Source organism: Oncorhynchus tshawytscha, linkage group LG06, assembly GCF_018296145.1.
Source record: "Oncorhynchus tshawytscha isolate Ot180627B linkage group LG06, Otsh_v2.0, whole genome shotgun sequence".
Classification (NCBI taxonomy): Eukaryota; Metazoa; Chordata; class Actinopteri; order Salmoniformes; family Salmonidae; genus Oncorhynchus; species Oncorhynchus tshawytscha.
Genome location: NC_056434.1, coordinates 77,699,197 through 77,720,567, shown reverse-complemented (window position 1 = coordinate 77,720,567; position 21,371 = coordinate 77,699,197). Strand labels below are relative to the sequence as shown.

Sequence of the window (21,371 nt, the reverse complement as noted above, 5' to 3'; positions counted from 1 at the left end):
GTCAGGGAAAATGGATAGAGTAAAAAGTACATTTTTCTTTAGGAATGTAGTAAAAGTAAAAGTTGGCAAAAATATAAAAATGTAAGTACAGATACCCCAAAAACAACTTAAGTAGGGCTTTAAAGTATTTTTTCTTAAGTACTTTACACCACTGGTGAAGGCCACTTTTTTCTGTCATTTTTTTTGACACTCGCTGGCTAATCTGTTTTCTAAAACGTCACCAGCCTGGCTAATCTGTATTCTAAAACGTCACCAGCCTGGCTAATCTGTTTTCTAAAACGTCACCAGCCTGGCTAATCTGTTTTCTAAAACGTCACCAGCCTGGCTAATCTGTTTTCTAAAACGTCACCAGCCTGGCTAATCTGTTTTCTAAAACGTCACCAGCCTGGCTAATCTGTTTTCTAAAACGTCACCAGCCTGGCTAATCTGTATTCTAAAACGCCACCAGCCTGGCTAATCTGTTTTCTAAAACGTCACCAGCCTGGCTAATCTGTATTCTCAAACGTCACCAGCCTGGCTAATCTGTATTCTAAAACGCCACCAGCCTGGCTAATCTGTTTTCTAAAACGTCACCAGCCTGGCTAATCTGTATTCTAAAACGCCACCAGCCTGGCTAATCTGTATTCTAAAACGTCACCAGCCTGGCTAATCTGTATTCTAAAACGTCACCAGCCTGGCTAATCTGTTTTCTAAAACGTCACCAGCCTGGCTAATCTGTTTTCTAAAACGTCACCAGCCTGGCTAATCTGTTTTCTAAAACGTCACCAGCCTGGCTAATCTGTTTTCTCAAACGCCACCAGCCTGGCTAATCTGTTTTCTAAAACGCCACCAGCCTGGCTAATCTGTTTTCTAAAACGTCACCAGCCTGGCTAATCTGTTTTCTAAAACGTCACCAGCCTGGCTAATCTGTTTTCTAAAACGCCACCAGCCTGGCTAATCTGTTTTCTAAAACGTCACCAGCCTGGCTAATCTGTTTTCTAAAACGCCACCAGCCTGGCTAATCTGTTTTCTAAAACGTCACCAGCCTGGCTAATCTGTTTTCTAAAACGCCACCAGCCTGGCTAATCTGTTTTCTAAAACGCCACCAGCTTGGCTAATCTGTATTCTCAAACGTCACCCGCCTGGCTAATCTGTTTTCTAAAACGCCACCAGCTTGGCTAATCTGTATTCTCAAACGTCACCCGCCTGGGCTAATCTGTTTTCTAAAACGCCACTAGCCTGGCTAATCTGTATTCTCAAACGTCACCAGCCTGGCTAATCTGTAATCTAAAACGTCACTAGCCTGGCTAATCTGTATTCTCAAACGTCACCAGCCTGGCTAATCTGTAATCTAAAACGTCACTAGCCTGGCTAATCTGTATTCTCAAACGCCACCAGCCTGGCTAATCTGTTTTCTAAAACGCCACCAGCCTGGCTAATCTGTATTCTCAAACGTCACCCGCCTGGCTAATCTGTATTCTAAAACGTCACCAGCCTGGTTAATCTGTTTTCTAAAATGTCACCAGCCTGGCTAATCTGTTTTCTAAAACGTCACCAGCCTGGCTAATCTGTATTCTAAAACGTCACCAGCCTGGCTAATCTGTATTCTCTCTCGACTGCCATCATGAAACTCAGTTTTTGTTCGACTGGCACAACTGTCACAGCAGTACCTATCCCCAATCACACATACCAGTACCTATATGTGTGATTTGACTATCACCAACTGTACTATCCTCTCAGTATCCTTCCTTTGACGTCTTACACTATGACCCACCTCTCACCCCCAGCTGGCACCATCTCTGGCGAGGAGGTGCCCATCGTGTCCAAGACCAATATCCAGGAACACAGAGACAGCTTCTCCTGTGAGAAGTTCAACTTCCGAGTCAACTCCAACATCACCTTCTATGTCTATGTCAGCAACTTCTCCTGGCCAATCAAGATCCAGGTAAGGTTCTGTCAGTAGTGATCTAACCAACCACAAATCACTAAACAACAACATTTGTTTAACAACTTGAATGGGTTGTCAGAGGGTTACTGTTTCCAATGGGGTAATAGCCCTATGTCTTGAATGGGAATTATTTGGAATGCAATTTCTCCATAAACACAGTTGACTGTCTCTTGGTTCCATCAATTTATTAAGTGATTGTACTTAATCAGATTGAATAGAACTGTAATAATGTGAACAACTGAAGGCCTTGCTGATTGCAGACTCAGCAGGACCCTCATTACCCCTCTGTTCCTATAGCAATGGTTAAGCAACACAGAGGATACACTACCATTATAATGAGTTTGTATAATTCATTGTTGTTTTTCTTTTGGTAGAATGTTCCACTTTCTAGGAAGACAATTACAGGACCTTAGTATTCACACCCGTTGCCTTTTTCCACAATTTGTTGTTACAGCCTGAATATAATATTTATTACATTTCGATTTTGTGTCACTGGCCTATACACACTACCCCATAATGACAGTGGAATTATGTTTTTGGACATTTTTACAAATTAATAAACAATGAAAAGCTTATGTCTTGAGTCAATAAGTATTCAACCCCTTCGTTATGGCAAGCCTAAATAAATGCAGGAGTAAAAATTTGCTTAACAAGTCACATAATTTGCATGGACTTTTAACATGATTTATGAATGACTACCTCCTCTTTGTACACCACACATACAATTATCTGTAATGTCCCTCAGTCAAGCAATGAATTTCTAACACAGATTCAACCACAAAGACCAGGGATGTTTTCCAACGCCTCGCAAAGAAGGGCACCTAATGATAGATGGGTAAAAAAAAAACAGACATTGAATATCCCTTTAAGCATGGTGAAGTTATTAATTACACTTTGGATGGTGTGTCAATACACACAGTCACTACAAATGTACAGGTGTCCTTCCTAACTCAGTTGCCGGAGAGGAAGGAAAACGCTCAGGGATTTCACCAGGAGCCCAATGGTGACTTTTAAACAGTTAGTTTAATGTCTGTGATAGGAGAAAACTGAGGATGGATCAACAACATTTGAGTTACTCGATAATACTAACCTAAATGACAGAGTGAACAGAAGGAAGCCTGTAGAGAATAAAATATTCCAAAACATGCATCCCTGTTTGCAACAAGGCACCAAATACGAAGGTTCACCTATTCCTTGACTGAATAACTGCATACAATTACAATGACTCAGTATAGAGGAATTATTTGATTAACACTATTAAATGGATCGTTGTGTGCTTTCGGAAAGCCTATTGTATTTCTCATACAGTGCATTCAGAAAGTATTCAGACCCCTTGACCCTCTACAACTTGATTGGAGTCCACCTGTGGTAAATTCTATTGATTGAACATGATTTGGAAAGGCACACATCTGTCTATATAAAGTCCTACAGTTGACAGTGTATGTCAGAGCAAAAACCAAGCCATGAGGTTGAAGGAATTGTCTGTAGAGCTCCGAGACAGGATTGTGTTGAGGCACAGATCTGGGGAAGGGTACCAAAAGATTTCTGCAGCATTGAAGGTCCCCAAGAACACTCTGGCCTCCATTTTTAAATGGAAGACGTTTTCGAACCACCAAGTCTCTTCCTAGAGCAGCCGCCTGGCCAAACAGAGCAATCGGGGGAGAAGGGCCTTGGTCGGGGAGGTGACGAACAACCCGATGGTCACTCTGACAGAGTTCCTCAGTGGAGATGGGAGAACCTTCCAGAAGGACAACCATCTCTGCAGCACTCCACCAAATCAGGCTTTTTATGGTAGAGTGGCCAGAGGGAAGCCACTCAGTAAAAGGAGCATGACGACCCACTTGGAGTTTGCCAAAAGGCACCTAAAGGACCATTATACCATGAGAAACAATATTCACTGTACAGAGAGATCCTTGATGAAAACCTGCTCCAGAGCACTTAGGACCTCAGATTGGGGCGACGGTTCACTTTCCAACAGGACAACGACCTTAAGCAAACAGCGAAGACAACGCAGGAATGGCTTTGGGACAAGTCTCTGAATATCCTAGAGAGGCCCAGCCAGAGCCCGGATTTGAACCCAATCTAACATCTCTGGAGAAACCTGAAAATTGCTGTGCAGCGATGCTCCCCATCCAACCTGAGCGAGCTTGAGAGGATCTGCAGAGAAGAGTGGTAGAAACTCCCCAAATACAGATGTATAAGCTTGTAGCTTACTACTTATGTAAATGTGGTATTTCAGTTTATTATTAAAAAATTCTTCTAAAAACCAGTTTTTGCTTTATCATTATGGGGTATTGTGTGTAGGTTGATGGAAAAAATATATATCCATTTTACAATAAGACTGTAACATAACAAAATGTGGAAAAAATCAAGGGGTCTGAATACTTTCCGAATGCACTATATGTACCCAGTGAATAATTCCCGCCTCCAAAAATATATATAAGGTTTTATTCTTCCTGCAATGGATTTGATCGGTTCATAGGAATGTTCAGAAACAATATCTCTTTTAAACAATATCTGTCTCTACAGAATATATAAATATGTTAAATGTCTCTAGAACTCTCGGTGTGTGTCTTTTTAAGGCGTAAAACCTTGATACAACGACATTGAGCATAAATTATAATGAAACGTGTTTGGCGAAAATATCATCTTTAATGATCCGTGAGTTCTGCAGTGTCACCATCAATTACTTAGGATTGCCTTAAAACTGAGACGGCCGTACAAAATATTCATGGTTTAATCTTATGAACCATAAAATTGAAGTAGACTTTGGCAGTGATATTTTAAGGTGACTGTCACACGCAATGTTGTGATTAAACGGACTGAAATCTGATTGAATGGACTGACTGCAAACATCGTGCCTAGTTAATTGACACTGAGATCCACTCTAATAGTCCTGAGCAGAAAGAAAGAAAGATGGTGGTACAGGATATGCTAGACATATGTTGCAATGGGATATGTCAGAGGAGTAGAGCTACACATCTGGGACAGTTGCACACTCCGAAGCTCATGCAGTATTTGGGATTCCTTTCCTAGTCCCTACTGCTTTTCTGGGTAAGGACTGGCACAATTACCATACAACCGCGTAACCGACGGTTATGAATGACTACAGTCATGAAAATAAATAACCGTCATAACCCTTTTGCTATTCGGCCAATTACAGTTATTCCATGACCATCACAGCATAGCATCAGCTGGCCTTAGATGCAGCAATCAAACAGATGAACATTATTAGAGGAGAACCTCCAATATCAAATACAGGCAAGTTGAAGGTGCTCTGGTAGGATTCCAATATGAATGCAGTTGATTGCAGACTGTCCTGCGGCTTGTGTTTAGGTCATCCGTCCATCGATCGGGGCTCATATGTATTTCCCATTAATGCTGTTTTATCAGAGCGCTATTTAGATGTGATGGTAACGTGAGACGTTAATTATCATGATGAGCCCTATCCCGCAGAGGTATATAGAGCCGTCTCAGCCGCAACTCTGTCGTCAGTAACACGAGACCAGGCCCGGCCGTTCTATTGACCTCGGTGGCTTCCGATACCGACACGGTAATGATGAGGAATTGCCCAGAGGATTCCTAATGGCCAGTCTCAATCAGGCTCTAAAGTTTGGTTTAGGATGTAATGTGTATACGATTTTTTTCAAATCTAGTGATGGCGCACTATCAGCATCTGTCCTTTCAGCTGACTGAGTGACTCGCGTGTTGAGAAGAAACTCGTTGGATTTTAAATCCAAAATGAGATGCAGTTTTTCCAGGTTTCTGTAGTTATGTAAATACTCTTTCAGACCAGTCATATTGTAAGCTTTATTCTGGGATGTGCAGGCCAGGTCAGTCTAGCTGTGTCCTCTTCAGAGTATGTCAGATGGAGGCAGAGATGTGTTGCTCTGTGGCCTTGGCTTTCGGATGCTGACAAGAGAGAGATTACTATCACCACCAAGACTATGATTAGTATACATCATCCCTGTCCTCTCCTCCACTCTCTCTTTCACATCCATTCTAAAAGGTTTTTACTCCAAAAACAATTCTCATTCACGGATACACACAGAATAACACCCTCTCTGAATTAAATGAACCCATTTGAATTTCAATTTGTTTCCTGGACAAAAATAAGGGATTGAATATCGTCTATAGTTTCCAAATCTGGTCTGTGAGGTGTAGGGCTGTGGCAGTCATTACATTTTGTCAGCCGGTAACTGTCATGCAAATAACTGCCGGTCTCACGGTAATTGACTGTTAATTAACAGAAATCCGTTTAGCATCTCCGGCTTCCACATGTAGCCTACAAACCCCCGATACTGATCTTCGTAACATCTACTTTTTAGTCTAATAAATCCATTTAATATAGCCTACACCATCATAATAGATCCGTAAGTAGTCTATTTCAGAAAAACTGAAGAGTATATTTGGTGCGACTGATTATTAGAAAAAAGTTGCATGAAAGGCTTGTGCTCATCTCTGTTTCCTGCGCAGGTGGCACACACTTCATCAGTCTCTCATTCACAATTTGACAAGCACTTGATAATATTCTCACCCATCAGACTATTGTCAATTTAATCAGAAAGTATTCACAATCCTTGACTTTTCTACCCAAAAATGGTCTTGTAGCCTGAATTTAAAATGGATTAAGTTGGGATTTTGTGTCACTGGCCTACACACAATACCCCATAATGTCAAAGTAGAATTATGTTTTTTTGAAATGTTAGCAAATTAATAAAAAATGTGTCAATAAGTATACAACCCCTTTGTTGTGTGTAGCCTAAATAAGTTCAGGAGTAAAAATGCCCTAACAAGTCACATACATTTTATGGACTCGCTCTGTGTGCAATAATAGTGTTCAATGTTACACTTTGGATGATGTATCAATAGACCCAGAGATACAGGCGTCCTTCCTAACTCAGTTGCCAGAGAGGAAGAAAACCGCTCAGGGATTTCACCATGAGGCCAATGTTGACTTTAAATGGCTGTGATAAGAGAAAACTGAGGATGGTTCAACAACATTGTTGTTACTCCACAATATTAACCTAAATCAGTGAAAAGGAGGATGCCTGTACAGAAAAGAATGTTGTTCCAAAACATGCATCCTGTTTGCAGCAAAGCAGTAAAGTAAAACTACAAAAAATGTGGTAAAGAAATGTACTTTTTGTCCTGAATACAAAGTGTTATGTTTGAGGCAAATCCAACACAAACACATCACAGAGTACCACTCTTCATATTTTCAAGCATGGTGGTGGCTGCATCATGTTATGGGTATCCTTTTCATTGGCAAGGACTATGTAGTTTTTTAGGATAAAAATAAACAGAACATAGCTAAGCACAGGCAAAATCCTAGAGGAAAACCTGGTTCAGTCTGCCTTTCAGTAGGACAATAACCTAAAACACAAGGCCAAATATACACTGGAGTTTCTTACCAAGACAATATTGAATGTTCTTGAGTGGCCTACTAATGACCATCAGCGGAATCAGAGTGCAGTTTTGGAGAAGCCTAGTTACCGTGACTCGGGACTGCCGGTGTAGCGGTAATACGGTCACCATAACAGCCCTAGTTAGGCGGTCTACCTAAGAAACCTAGATCCTGGTTATCCAACAGCATTTTACACAAACATTTTAAAGAGCGACTGCCTTTAAAATGCTACATTTCCCTTTGAAAACAGCTTACGTGGCTTCGATTCAAACACACACGTTATTCTAGTGCCAAAATTGACTAGATAGTGTCAAAAGGATAATTTTGTTCATAAAGTCAGTCTCGTCTGAAACGGAGTTTGGAATATCCGTGCGTCACAACGGGTAAATGAAGGTTGGGTTTTGATTTTATGATGTCCATTTGCCCACTAACATGTGGTGAACAGCTGAGTTGATAGCTCTCTATCCAATAGTATAAACAGTGAAACAGACCTGACCAGCAGGTCCCACTTTGTTTACATAAGACAACACGTTGTGCATTTCTGACCTTGAGAAACACTGCACCGAAGATGTAATTAGATGTAAAATTGCGCATCTAAAACATCCTTGTCAAAGACGTCAACATTCAGTACAGATTTCTTGAGTTATGTTAGATTCATTCGGGTTATTTTGAGGAAGTGAAATAGGTCAGGAAACACACCTCCAAGACTGAAATCTCGCTTTTCTAATGAGCAACAGAAAAACACGTGCCAATCGGTGTTTTCAGTGGCTCTTTAAACCTTCCCCCACATACAATGTGTGTCTTAGACATGTCTATATCTCTAGAAGCCATTTCAAATGACTTTGCTTCACTGTCTTCTGCAGATTTCTACATGTATTGTTATGGTAGTCTGCATGTAAACAAGCCCACTGATGCCCTTCTCCTATAGGAGGACCTAGATTGACCGTGACCATTTCAGTCCTCGCTAACAGTGCCAGTGTAGTCGCGTGCTCTTGTACCTGACATGATGTTATTCACTGTGGCATTGAGACTGGGTGTAAGGATGGTCCTCCTCCTTCCCCCTGTCTTGGTCTGATTTTCAGCACAACCACCATCCCAGATGACCCTCTGAGCTGTCCAACACACTGCCTGAATGACTGAGAGCCGTGTCCCACTGTCTGACTCTAATGGACCGTCTCAGTGGCGACAATGACTGAGGGCTTGTCACACATTCCCCACTAAGCGATGGCTCTCTGTCTCTCTCACTCACACATACTTTTTCAATCCACTTCACAGAACGTAATCAGATCTGAAAGGGACATCCTCCTAATTAAACACTCGTAAACACAAGGAATATGAAGCCCCTAAATTTGACAGATGTCTGTGTAGTGCTGTCACTTTTCCACGAACATCTAGAGGAAGAGGGACAGCTAGGATACAGTGTATGTGTGGGTGTGTGCTATACTTGTTATATTTATAATTGGTGTATATTGACATGTTTCATAAGATTATATATATATTTTTTTACATAGATACGTGTTTGTAAATAAGCATGTTTTTCGCATTCCGGTTTGCATGCCGTGCTCTAGTCCTCCACCTCGTCACAAATGACATGTTATTATTCATAATTCCAATTAGAGTACAGTCATGAGGACAATTCACTGTGGTTTCCATGGGATACATTAGCGCACCATTTCTGTGATGTATTGCCGAGCTGTACCGGGAAGTATTTCTGGCCCATTGCTCTTAGGGGGTTAAAGACTGCACCGGACGGATGATGGACGCCCAGTCCCCCCTCGCTGTTAGTGTGAGTATGCCCCCTGTAGCTGAATGACATCACCCCTGCTCTGAGGGCTGGTTGGAGGGCAGAGTGAGCGCTGCTGATTGTTTGTCCTCGTAGAACAGATTTTGATTGAATCTGTCACAGTGACTTCGCACCTTCTTCCTGACTCAGTTTTTTTCTACAATGTCATCACACGTTACCAAATTTTTTTCCCCTGTTTTTTGGGGGGGGCTTTGTAGACCCAGGAGATGATAACTCTACTAGTCAAGGCAGTATGAGATTCTTTGTCATACATTTTATTGGGACATGTTTCTCTCTCTCTCATTGCCTGTCCTACAAATTCATGTCATCGGTCTTCTATCATTTGAACGGTGTACTGTACCTGCTACCTTCCTGCATTTATTGCTCTGTATTTTCTGTTTTAACTTTTTTTTAATTAACAGAAGAAGAGTTCCCTTTGACCAATTCTTATTTGTCAGCAGAATCAAATCAAATCAAATGTATTTATATAGCCCTTCGTACATCAGCTGATATCTCAAAGTGCTGTACAGAAACCCAGCCTAAAACCCAAACAGCAAGCAGTGCAGGTGTAGAAGCACGGTGGCTAGGAAAAGCTCCCTAGAAAGGCCAAAACCTAGGAAGAAACCTAGAGAGGAACCAGGCTACGAGGGGTGGCCAGTCCTCTTCTGGCTGTGCCGGGTGGAGATTATAACAGAACATGGCCAAGATGTTCAAATGTTCATAAATGACCAGCATGGTCAAATAATAATAATCACAGGCAGAAACTGGAGCAGCAGCACGGCCAGGTGGACTGGGGACAGCAAGGAGTCATCAGACCAGGTAGTCCTGAGGCATGGTCCTACGGCTCAGGTCCTCCGAGAGAGAGAAAGAGAGAATTAGAGAGAGCATACTTAAATTCACATAGGACATCGGATAAGACAGGAGAAGTACTCCAGATATAACAGACTGACCCTAGCCCCCGACACATACACTACTGCAGCATAAATACTGGAGGCTGAGACAGGAGGGGTCAGGAGACACTGTGGCCCCATCCGATGATACCCCCGGACAGGGCCAAACAGGAAGGATATAACCCCACCCACTTTGCCAAAGCACAGCCCCCACACCACTAGAGGCAGAACTACTCTAATTTTCTATATGATTAGTTTGGTGTGAGTGACGATATACCTGTCAGGATGAGCTCAGTATACTCAGCAAACTGATACTCCAAACTTCTCATGTGTAGCACATTTCCTCGAACTCCCCCTGCACCTCCAGAGTGTATCCAGTTTGTCTGTTTAATGAAGGCTTTGAGTGTGAACGCCTGCCCCTATCCATCACCTACCCAGCCAGCCTGCCACCACACAGAAACAAAAGCTGTATGAATCCTGCCTTCTCATCGATTCTCCTCTTCCCACTGACTCCTGCGTGGCCGGGCCTAATTCGGCGGATTAAATGGCTTTCAGTGAGGCGGCCATGTTGTTTCCCCCACTCTGGGCACACGATTGGTCCGTGATTAGATTTTCTCCGAACACAGTCACTTATTTACCCTTTCAGCGGACATCATTAAATAGAATGCCTTTCATAATGTAATTGCTGACAGGCACTGTGCGGTGTACCTTAGTAGCCGCTCGCCATCCGACGATGGTAGTAACAAAGTGTCCTTTATTGGATAAAAGGGAAATTGAAACAGCACATACAACATAGCACAATCTGTATCTGATGATAGAGATCCTCTTTCCTATGGATGTAAGAGGAGAGGCCAGCTTAAGTGCTGCCTGTTTAAAGATACGGGAAATAGAGATAATATCATGGCTGCTGATTGGGGGTTCAAGTGACTCATGGTCATTAATATCTACCGCAATGCAGAGGAATTATAATGATGTCGCAACAGGCACTTAAATCTGAACAATATGACAGTTGTTTTTCACTTATTTTCTCAAATAAAACCAAATTGGGGAAATTGGTTAAATTAATCAGTTGACAGATGTCTCTGGGAAACACTGTTCAAACACTGTTCACTTTAGCAGGGGAAATGTCTAACTGTAAAACGAACAGACACACAAACAAATTAACTATAAAGGACAGTCAACCATAGACCCCCAAAAAATGTATTCCACTCAATAATTCCAATGTATATCTCTTTACCGCACTCGATATAAACAGTAGTGTCCACCGCACTCGATATAAACAGTAGTATCCACCTCACTCGATATAAACAGTAGTATCCACCTCACTCGATATAAACAGTAGTGTCCACCGCACTCGATATAAACAGTAGTATCCACCTCACTCGATATAAACAGTAGTGTCCACCGCACTCGATATAAACAGTAGTGTCCACCGCACTCGATATAAACAGTAGTATCCACCGCACTCGATATAAACAGTAGTATCCACCTCACTCGATATAAACAGTAGTATCCACCTCACTCGATATAAACAGTAGTGTCCACCTCACTCGATATAAACAGTAGTATCCACCTCACTCGATATAAACAGTAGTATCCACCTCACTCGATATAAACAGTAGTATCCACCGCACTCGATATAAACAGTAGTATCCACCTCACTCGATATAAACAGTAGTATCCACCTCACTCGATATAAACAGTAGTATCCACCTCACTCGATATAAACAGTAGTATCCACCGCACTCGATATAAACAGTAGTATCCACCTCACCGATATAAACAGTAGTGTCCACCGCACTCGATATAAACAGTAGTGTCCACCGCACTCGATATAAACAGTAGTATCCACCTCACTCGATATAAACAGTAGTATCCACCTCACTCGATATAAACAGTAGTATCCACCGCACTCAATATAAACAGTAGTGTCCACCTCACTCGATATAAACAGTAGTGTCCACCTCACTCGATATAAACAGTAGTGTCCACCACACTCGATATAAACAGTAGTATCCACCTCACTCGATATAAACAGTAGTATCCACCTCACTCGATATAAACAGTAGTATCCACCGCACTCGATATAAACAGTAGTATCCACCTCACTCGATATAAACAGTAGTATCCACCTCACTCGATATAAACAGTAGTATCCACCTCACTCGATATAAACAGTAGTGTCCACCGCACTCGATATAAACAGTAGTGTCCACCGCACTCGATATAAACAGTAGTGTCCACCTCACTCGATATAAACAGTAGTATCCACCTCACTCGATATAAACAGTAGTATCCACCTCACTCGATATAAACAGTAGTATCCACCTCACTCGATATAAACAGTAGTGTCCACCTCACTCGATATAAACAGTAGTATCCACCGCACTCGATATAAACAGTAGTATCCACCTCACTCGATATAAACAGTAGTATCCACCTCACTCGATATAAACAGTAGTATCCACCGCACTCGATATAAACAGTAGTGTCCACCTCACTCGATATAAACAGTAGTGTCCACCTCACTCGATATAAACAGTAGTATCCACCTCACTCGATATAAACAGTAGTATCCACCTCACTCGATATAAACAGTAGTATCCACCTCACTCGATATAAACAGTAGTATCCACCGCACTCGATATAAACAGTAGTGTCCACCTCACTCGATATAAACAGTAGTATCCACCTCACTCGTATAAACAGTAGTATCCACCTCACTCGATATAAACAGTAGTATCCACCTCACTCGATATAAACAGTAGTATCCACCGCACTCGATATAAACAGTAGTGTCCACCTCACTCGATATAAACAGTAGTATCCACCTCACTCGATATAAACAGTAGTGTCCACCTCACTCGATATAAACAGTAGTATCCACCTCACTCGATATAAACAGTAGTATCCACCTCACTCGATATAAACAGTAGTATCCACCTCACTCGATATAAACAGTAGTATCCACCGCACTCGATATAAACAGTAGTATCCACCTCACTCGATATAAACAGTAGTGTCCACCGCACTCGATATAAACAGTAGTGTCCACCGCACTCGATATAAACAGTAGTGTCCACCGCACTCGATATAAACAGTAGTATCCACCTCACTCGATATAAACAGTAGTATCCACCTCACTCGATATAAACAGTAGTGTCCACCGCACTCGATATAAACAGGAGTGTCCACCGCACTCGATATAAACAGTAGTGTCCACCGCACTCAATATAAACAGTAGTGTCCACCGCACTCGATATAAACAGTAGTGTCCACCGCACTCGATATAAACAGTAGTGTCCACCGCACTCGATATAAACAGTAGTGTCCACCGCACTCGATATAAACAGTAGTGTCCACCGCACTCGATATAAACAGTAGTGTCCACCGCACTCGATATAAACAGTAGTGTCCACCGCACTCGATATAAACAGTAGTGTCCACCGCACTCGATATAAACAGTAGTATCCACCTCACTCGATATAAACAGTAGTATCCACCTCACTCGATATAAACAGTAGTATCCACCGCACTCGATATAAACAGTAGTATCCACCTCACTCGATATAAACAGTAGTATCCACCGCACTCGATATAAACAGTAGTGTCCACCTCACTCGATATAAACAGTAGTATCCACCTCACTCGATATAAACAGTAGTATCCACGATATAAACACTCGATATAAACAGTAGTATCCACCGCACTCGATATAAACAGTAGTATCCACCTCACTCGATATAAACAGTAGTATCCACCTCACTCGATATAAACAGTAGTATCCACCGCACTCGATATAAACAGTAGTATCCACCGCACTCGATATAAACAGTAGTATCCATCACTCGATATAAACAGTAGTGTCCACCGCACTCGATATAAACAGTAGTGTCCACCGCACTCGATATAAACAGTAGTGTCCACCTCACTCGATATAAACAGTAGTATCCACCTCACTCGATATAAACAGTAGTATCCACCGCACTCAATATAAACAGTAGTGTCCACCTCACTCGATATAAACAGTAGTGTCCACCTCACTCGATATAAACAGTAGTGTCCACCACACTCGATATAAACAGTAGTATCCACCTCACTCGATATAAACAGTAGTATCCACCTCACTCGATATAAACAGTAGTATCCACCGCACTCGATATAAACAGTAGTATCCACCTCACTCGATATAAACAGTAGTATCCACCTCACTCGATATAAACAGTAGTATCCACCTCACTCGATATAAACAGTAGTGTCCACCGCACTCGATATAAACAGTAGTGTCCACCGCACTCGATATAAACAGTAGTGTCCACCTCACTCGATATAAACAGTAGTATCCACCTCACTCGATATAAACAGTAGTATCCACCTCACTCGATATAAACAGTAGTATCCACCTCACTCGATATAAACAGTAGTGTCCACCTCACTCGATATAAACAGTAGTATCCACCGCACTCGATATAAACAGTAGTATCCACCTCACTCGATATAAACAGTAGTATCCACCTCACTCGATATAAACAGTAGTATCCACCTCACTCGATATAAACAGTAGTGTCCACCACACTCGATATAAACAGTAGTGTCCACCGCACTCGATATAAACAGTAGTGTCCACCTCACTCGATATAAACAGTAGTATCCACCTCACTCGATATAAACAGTAGTATCCACCTCACTCGATATAAACAGTAGTATCCACCTCACTCGATATAAACAGTAGTATCCACCTCACTCGATATAAACAGTAGTATCCACCGCACTCGATATAAACAGTAGTATCCACCTCACTCGATATAAACAGTAGTGTCCACCGCACTCGATATAAACAGTAGTGTCCACCGCACTCGATATAAACAGTAGTGTCCACCGCACTCGATATAAACAGTAGTATCCACCTCACTCGATATAAACAGTAGTATCCACCTCACTCGATATAAACAGTAGTGTCCACCGCACTCAATATAAACAGGAGTGTCCACAGCACTCGATATAAACAGTAGTGTCCACCGCACTCAATATAAACAGTAGTGTCCACCTCACTCGATATAAACAGTAGTATCCACCTCACTCGATATAAACAGTAGTATCCACCTCACTCGATATAAACAGTAGTATCCACCGCACTCGATATAAACAGTAGTGTCCACCTCACTCGATATAAACAGTAGTATCCACCTCACTCGATATAAACAGTAGTGTCCACCTCACTCGATATAAACAGTAGTATCCACCGCACTCAATATAAACAGTAGTATCCACCGCACTCTATATAAACAGTAGTGTCCACCGCACTCGATATAAACAGTAGTGTCCACCGCACTCGATATAAACAGTAGTGTCCACCGCACTCGATATAAACAGTAGTATCCACCGCACTCAATATAAACAGTAGTATCCACCGCACTCTATATAAACAGGAGTGTGCACCGACACTCGATATAAACAGTAGTGTCCACCGCACTCAATATAAACAGTAGTGTCCACCGCACTCGATATAAACAGTAGTGTCCACCGCACTCGATATAAACAGTAGTGTCCACCGCACTCTATATAAACAGGAGTGTGCAACGACACTCGATATAAACAGTAGTGTCCACCGCACTCGATATAAACAGTAGTATCCACCGCACTCGATATAAACAGTAGTATCCACCGCACTCGATATAAACAGTAGTATCCACCGCACTCGATATAAACAGTAGTGTCCACCGCACTCGATATAAACAGTAGTATCCACCGCACTCGATATAAACAGTAGTGTCCACCTCACTCGATATAATCAGTAGTATCCACCGCACTCGATATAAACAGTAGTATGCACCGCACTCGATATAAACAGTAGTGTCCACCTCACTCGATATAATCAGTAGTATCCACCGCACTCGATATAAACAGTAGTATCCACCGCACTCGATATAAACAGTAGTGTCCACCGCACTCGATATAAACAGTAGTGTCCACCACACTCAATATAAACAGTAGTATCCACCGCACTCTATATAAACAGGAGTGTGCAACGACACTCGATATAAACAGTAGTGTCCACCGCACTCGATATAAACAGTAGTGTCCACCGCACTCGATATAAACAGTAGTGTCCACCGCACTCGATATAAACAGTAGTATCCACCGCACTCGATATAAACAGTAGTGTCCACTGCACTCGATATAAACAGTAGTGTCCACCTCACTCGATATAAACAGTAGTGTCCACCGCACTCGATATAAACAGTAGTGTCCACCGCACTCGATATAAACAGTAGTGTCCACCGCACTCGATATAAACAGTAGTGTCCACCTCACTCGATATAAACAGTAGTATCCACCGCACTCGATATAAACAGTAGTGTCCACTGCACTCGATATAAACAGTAGTATCCACCGCACTCGATATAAACAGTAGTATCCACCGCACTCGATATAAACAGTAGTGTCCACCGCACTCGATATAAACATTAGTGTCCACCGCACTCGATATAAACAGTAGTATCCACCGCACTCGATATAAACAGTAGTGTCCACCGCACTCGATATAAACAGTAGTGTCCACCGCACTCGATATAAACAGTAGTATCCACCTCACTCGATATAAACAGTAGTGTCCACCGCACTCGATATAAACAGTAGTGTCCACCGCACTCAATATAATTAGAAGTATCCCTACATTGGTTTGCACTTATGACCAAAGCTGCTGCTGACTATTTTGTCCTTGGTGAGTGTTTTTGAGGGACCCTGCAGGGTGGAACTGCTGGATAGCACTCTTCCTGGTACTAGGAACCCATTTGGGCCTGTTTTCAACCTCCAACACCCCCTGCAGTCATGTCCGTTCCCAGGGACCGGAACATGCACAAACCTCTGGTGATGGTTGTTAGCGCATGACAGGCTTGATTGAATATCAATGATGCTGCTGCTATTACATTGGGAGAATGGGAAGTAGTGAGTCTAGTTAGAAAAAAAAGTATTTACGTGTCACTCCACAATGATACAACAATACAGAATAGATATACAAAAATAACACATTGTGGAGCACTCAAATAGAGTTTTGAGACACACTAAAACCAATCAACACACACACACACGTATGCATAAACTCAAAACAGAGTAGAGTAGAAAAGAAAGGACATTTACGTCTCCGTTGGAGGACAAGGTGGCCGGCTTTGGCACAGGCATTAACATTATTGTTACCTATTATAATGTCACAGAATTTATTATTTTCATGAAGACCGTTAATTTTCATTTTGTCTGGACAGGTGACAAAAAATATCCCAAATTTCATTGTATAACCCACAGTAAAGCAAGGCATGAGCGTCAGTTTCAATGTGTCAATGTTTCATCGTTACAAAAATAACATACATGTTTATCTAGGGGAGTGTTTACGTCTACATTTTGCAAAAGATATTGCTTGAAAACAGTACAGGGGCTTCTGTGCCAAAAGGTCATTTTAAAAAGGCAGTGGGTGCACAGTTTGTTACTTTCATGTTTGTTTATCAGTTGGTACCACTTTAATTCATTACTCTCTAAAAGTGCTGATTGAAAAGCATTCCGGTCTTTTCTAGATTACTGTCTGTTTGTATCAGTGAGTCATATGGATGGAGTTAAAAAAGGCATTGACATGGTACTGTATATAACATTTTTATTTGCAGTTGTAACATCACAAACGCAAAAAACACATGTTTACGTAGACGTTCATTTGACATGCTGCAAAATCTCAGCCATTTTCTTTTTAGAATCCAACGGCACTGGTGATGCCAGCCTTTTCCAGCCCATATCTCCCTGAATAGCAGCAATTGGCGTGTATTTACCCACACCAAGGTCAAATCTGCAGGCACTGTTAAAAGCAGCATTAATACTAGTGTCATTTCTGTTCCCCCATACCACAGCAGCATAAATAATAATTGATAGCACCAATGAATCAAAGTTTAGTGAAACATTTTTAAAGGTAGGCCACCAATGGCTTTACACTTTGTAACAATGGCACCAAGGGCACGATTTGCATGGTTAGCTATGTTCTTAAGACACATATTGTAATCAAAAAAGTTCATTAATAATCAACCCCCAATACTTGGACTCACTGACGACATCTAACGTGGCAGGACAACAGAAGAAGAAAAAAGAAAGAGTTCTAGGCCCTGCTGAGTTCCTATAGTGTACTACCTTAGTTTAGTCTACATTGATATTCCGTTTCCATTGTTGACACCAGGAAAAACAACATTTAACATTTCTTCAAGGTCATCTTCCATTTCAGAGATCAACACATTGTCATCTGCATAGAAAAGAACAGACCCTCATTCATTGTTAACAGATTCTTTTTTTCTAGGACCAGAGTCAGATCGTGAATATACATTGAGAACAGAATAGGTGATAAAATGCAACCCTGTTTTACACCAATGTCAACGGGGAACCAATCTGTTAGGCAGCCATTAACTCGAACACAACATTTTACATTATCATTATCAGGCATTTCAGGATGTTACCGTTTCGACCAATTGACTCCAGATTGTCTCATAACATGTATGACCGATAGAAAAACTGGAGAGAAAAAAAACAGATAGGAAAAAAATTGGTCAAATAGAATGTCTCTCTATACGACTTTGTGACTTTATTCAATATTTAGATACAATATAAGATTATGATCACTTTATTGGTCAATTGCACACAACCCAGCAAACCGGGGATGTCCTGAGGACATTCGGCGACGTTCCCAATAGGTTCCTTGAAGGTTTCGACGTGACGTTATCCCACTGACTTTCTGAGAACATTCTAACAATATCGCGTGAATGTTCTCTGGGGGACATTTGTCTAGCTCCCTGTATGTTCCCAGGATGTCACTAAGGACCATGTCAATACCTTTTGGGGACTTTCTCAGGGCTTTTGTTTGACTAGTCCTTACTAGTCATGTCGCATGATGGTCCCAAGGGAACGTTTTCTAGGGGACCTTTTAATAGTTCTCTGTCTGTTCCAGGGACATTTTTTGAACGTTGTGTCATGGTTCCCTGAAGGTGCCCTGAACATTCTTGGGACGTTGTGTCATAGTCCCCTGAACGTTACTTGGGACATTGCATCAAGGTCCCCTGGAGATTTTGTCTAGTTCCCAGTTTGTCCCGAAGACGTCCCAGAGGATGTTGTGTCATGGTCCCCTGGAGGTTTTGTCTGGTTCCTGGCTTGTCCCGGGGACATCCCTGCGGACCTTTTTTTGAAGTTCTTGGAACGTTGCGTCATGGACCCCTGGAGGTTTGTCCTGGGGACATCCCCAAGGATATTTTTGGGACGTTCTTGGGATGTTGAAAAGTTAATATTCTGTTAACTCATAATCAAATAATGTTGTTGACTCGTCCGATACCCGTATTGGTGGCCAAAGCACAAATTGTAGAATAAACACTTAAAAGCCCCACCTCAGAGAGTATGATGTCATACTCCTGAGGAGGATAAGCTGGCCAATCAGCGGTCTACTCGTATGAATATTTTTAATGATTAGTATACGCCCTTACCATTCAGTTGTTGGGGTTCGCCCACACCATTACAACACAGAAAAGCTGCTTTTTAACTTACTTACAATTTTTTGGAAGGAAAACTATTTAACTCATTGTAATTAATTGTAGGTCATATTTCTGGAAACACTTGACAGTTACTTTAATGTGGGCCTCTGGGCCTTGGAGACTTATCATTGACTTCAGAGGCTTGTGACTGTCTCTTCCCTCTCTCTCTCTTGGTTTGGTCTCACTCCTAGCAACTCAAAGAGGTTACTATTCAGCTTTAGAGGGCACTGTCACTCATTACATTCTTAACCTCTGATCGCCAAACAATTAGATTCTAGTAGAGAGGGAGTGGAGCTGGAACAGAGGCCTGTGGGATGGGACTGAGTGTTTGTGTGGAAGAATTCCCCTCTGGCTTCATCATCTTATGTGATCTGTTGACTGTCCTCTATTTATTATTAATACAGTTGGCCTGCTATTTATAATATCCATGTTCATTTTTAGTTATGGTAGAAGAAACCCCCTATCAACGGAGCGTAATTAAAATATTGCACATTTACATATTTAAACTGATCTACCATACACCATCAAATGGGCTATCTCCACCCTGTAAAAAACCTGGAGGCCTGCTGAAAAGGCTCAGACTAGCAAGTTAACATCACTTCCTTTTTCTCAAAGAGCTTCTTAATGAAACATAGTAAAAGGCAAATGGTTTTGTAAGAGTAAAATTCCACAAGTGAGTGCGGAGATAAAAACGAGTGCGTGCTCTTTTATGATGAAGGGATTTTGTCCATGCGAGCAGCTTATATCAGGAGCAGTTATATGGACAATTTGCTTGATTTCCAGCGCCACCGAGACCTGGCGATGACGCTACTGCTGTACGTCTCCTGCAGAACAGGGCCCGCACTGCTTATCGATTGGTGTTGCTTTCCCGACTGCGGCTGTCGTATGTTGAATGGCCATCCTCGCCACCGTGCGTCAGCCGGGTGTACTTGAGGGCAGAGTGCATTGACGGCAGACCAAGGCTACAATCACTCTTAATGGCGTGTCCCTCTGGATGAAAATCACCCTTTCTCAATGTTTTTCATTGGGAGGCAATTTCACTAGAAACGTACATGCCAGTAAATCATGGAATCCCTTCAGCTGCCAATGTACCTCAGAGGTATTTTTCAGACATGGCTAGGTGTTTGACCAGTAAAGTGCATACATCGTTATGTCATGACTCATCTTTAATGTATAGGAACTAGAATAACCTACCAGAAACATAGTCCTCTGTGGAACAGCATACATTTCCCCTCTGTTCAAAGTGAGGAGGACATTCAAAATGAACCAAGTCATGGCCCTTCTATTAGGTGGATTTCTGCTCTTGGCTTGATGAAAAGAATGGAAATCAATTTTATGCCTGCAAAATAATCCCATTTCAATGAACGACTTCAGCAAAGGCACAGACCCTTTTGAGGAGTCGTAGCTGAAGGCAGTAGCTTTGTAATCACAGCAGGCTCAGTGTGGCCCAACACTGAACAGTTGTAGTCATGGCGAGAAGGGGAAAAAAATTGTTGATCATTGGGACTGATGCCAAGTCAAAAAATCATAGAGAGTGGTTCTGTATACAGTAAATTACAGGTGTTTTTGAGTTAGTTTGTGAACTTAGTTTTGCTTGTGGTGGGGGAGCAGGGGGGACTTGGTCAATCAATCAATCGATCAATCAAATGTATTTACAAAGCCCTTTTTAACTCCACAGTTATCACAAAGTGCTTGTACAAAAATCCAGCCTAAAACCACAGAGCGAAAGCAATGCACATGCTTATCCTTCTAGTTTAGTCTGTGTGTTTACTGCCATTGTATGTACCAGACAGGATTTCTTCCACTTAGTCCAGGT

The 21,371-nt window shown here is 41.9% G+C and overlaps 1 protein-coding gene across 2 annotated transcripts in view; it reads left to right on the top strand.

Moving 5' to 3' along the window:
- Positions 1-21,371, top strand: part of LOC112253122 (attractin-like protein 1) — a 385,056-nt gene that overhangs the window by 209,733 nt on the left and 153,952 nt on the right. For both annotated transcript variants that reach the window (XM_024425061.2, XM_024425060.2), the window contains one exon: positions 1,767-1,924. In XM_024425061.2, the coding sequence (XP_024280829.1) occupies positions 1,767-1,924 (158 nt within the window). The remainder of the gene's footprint in view (positions 1-1,766; positions 1,925-21,371) is intronic.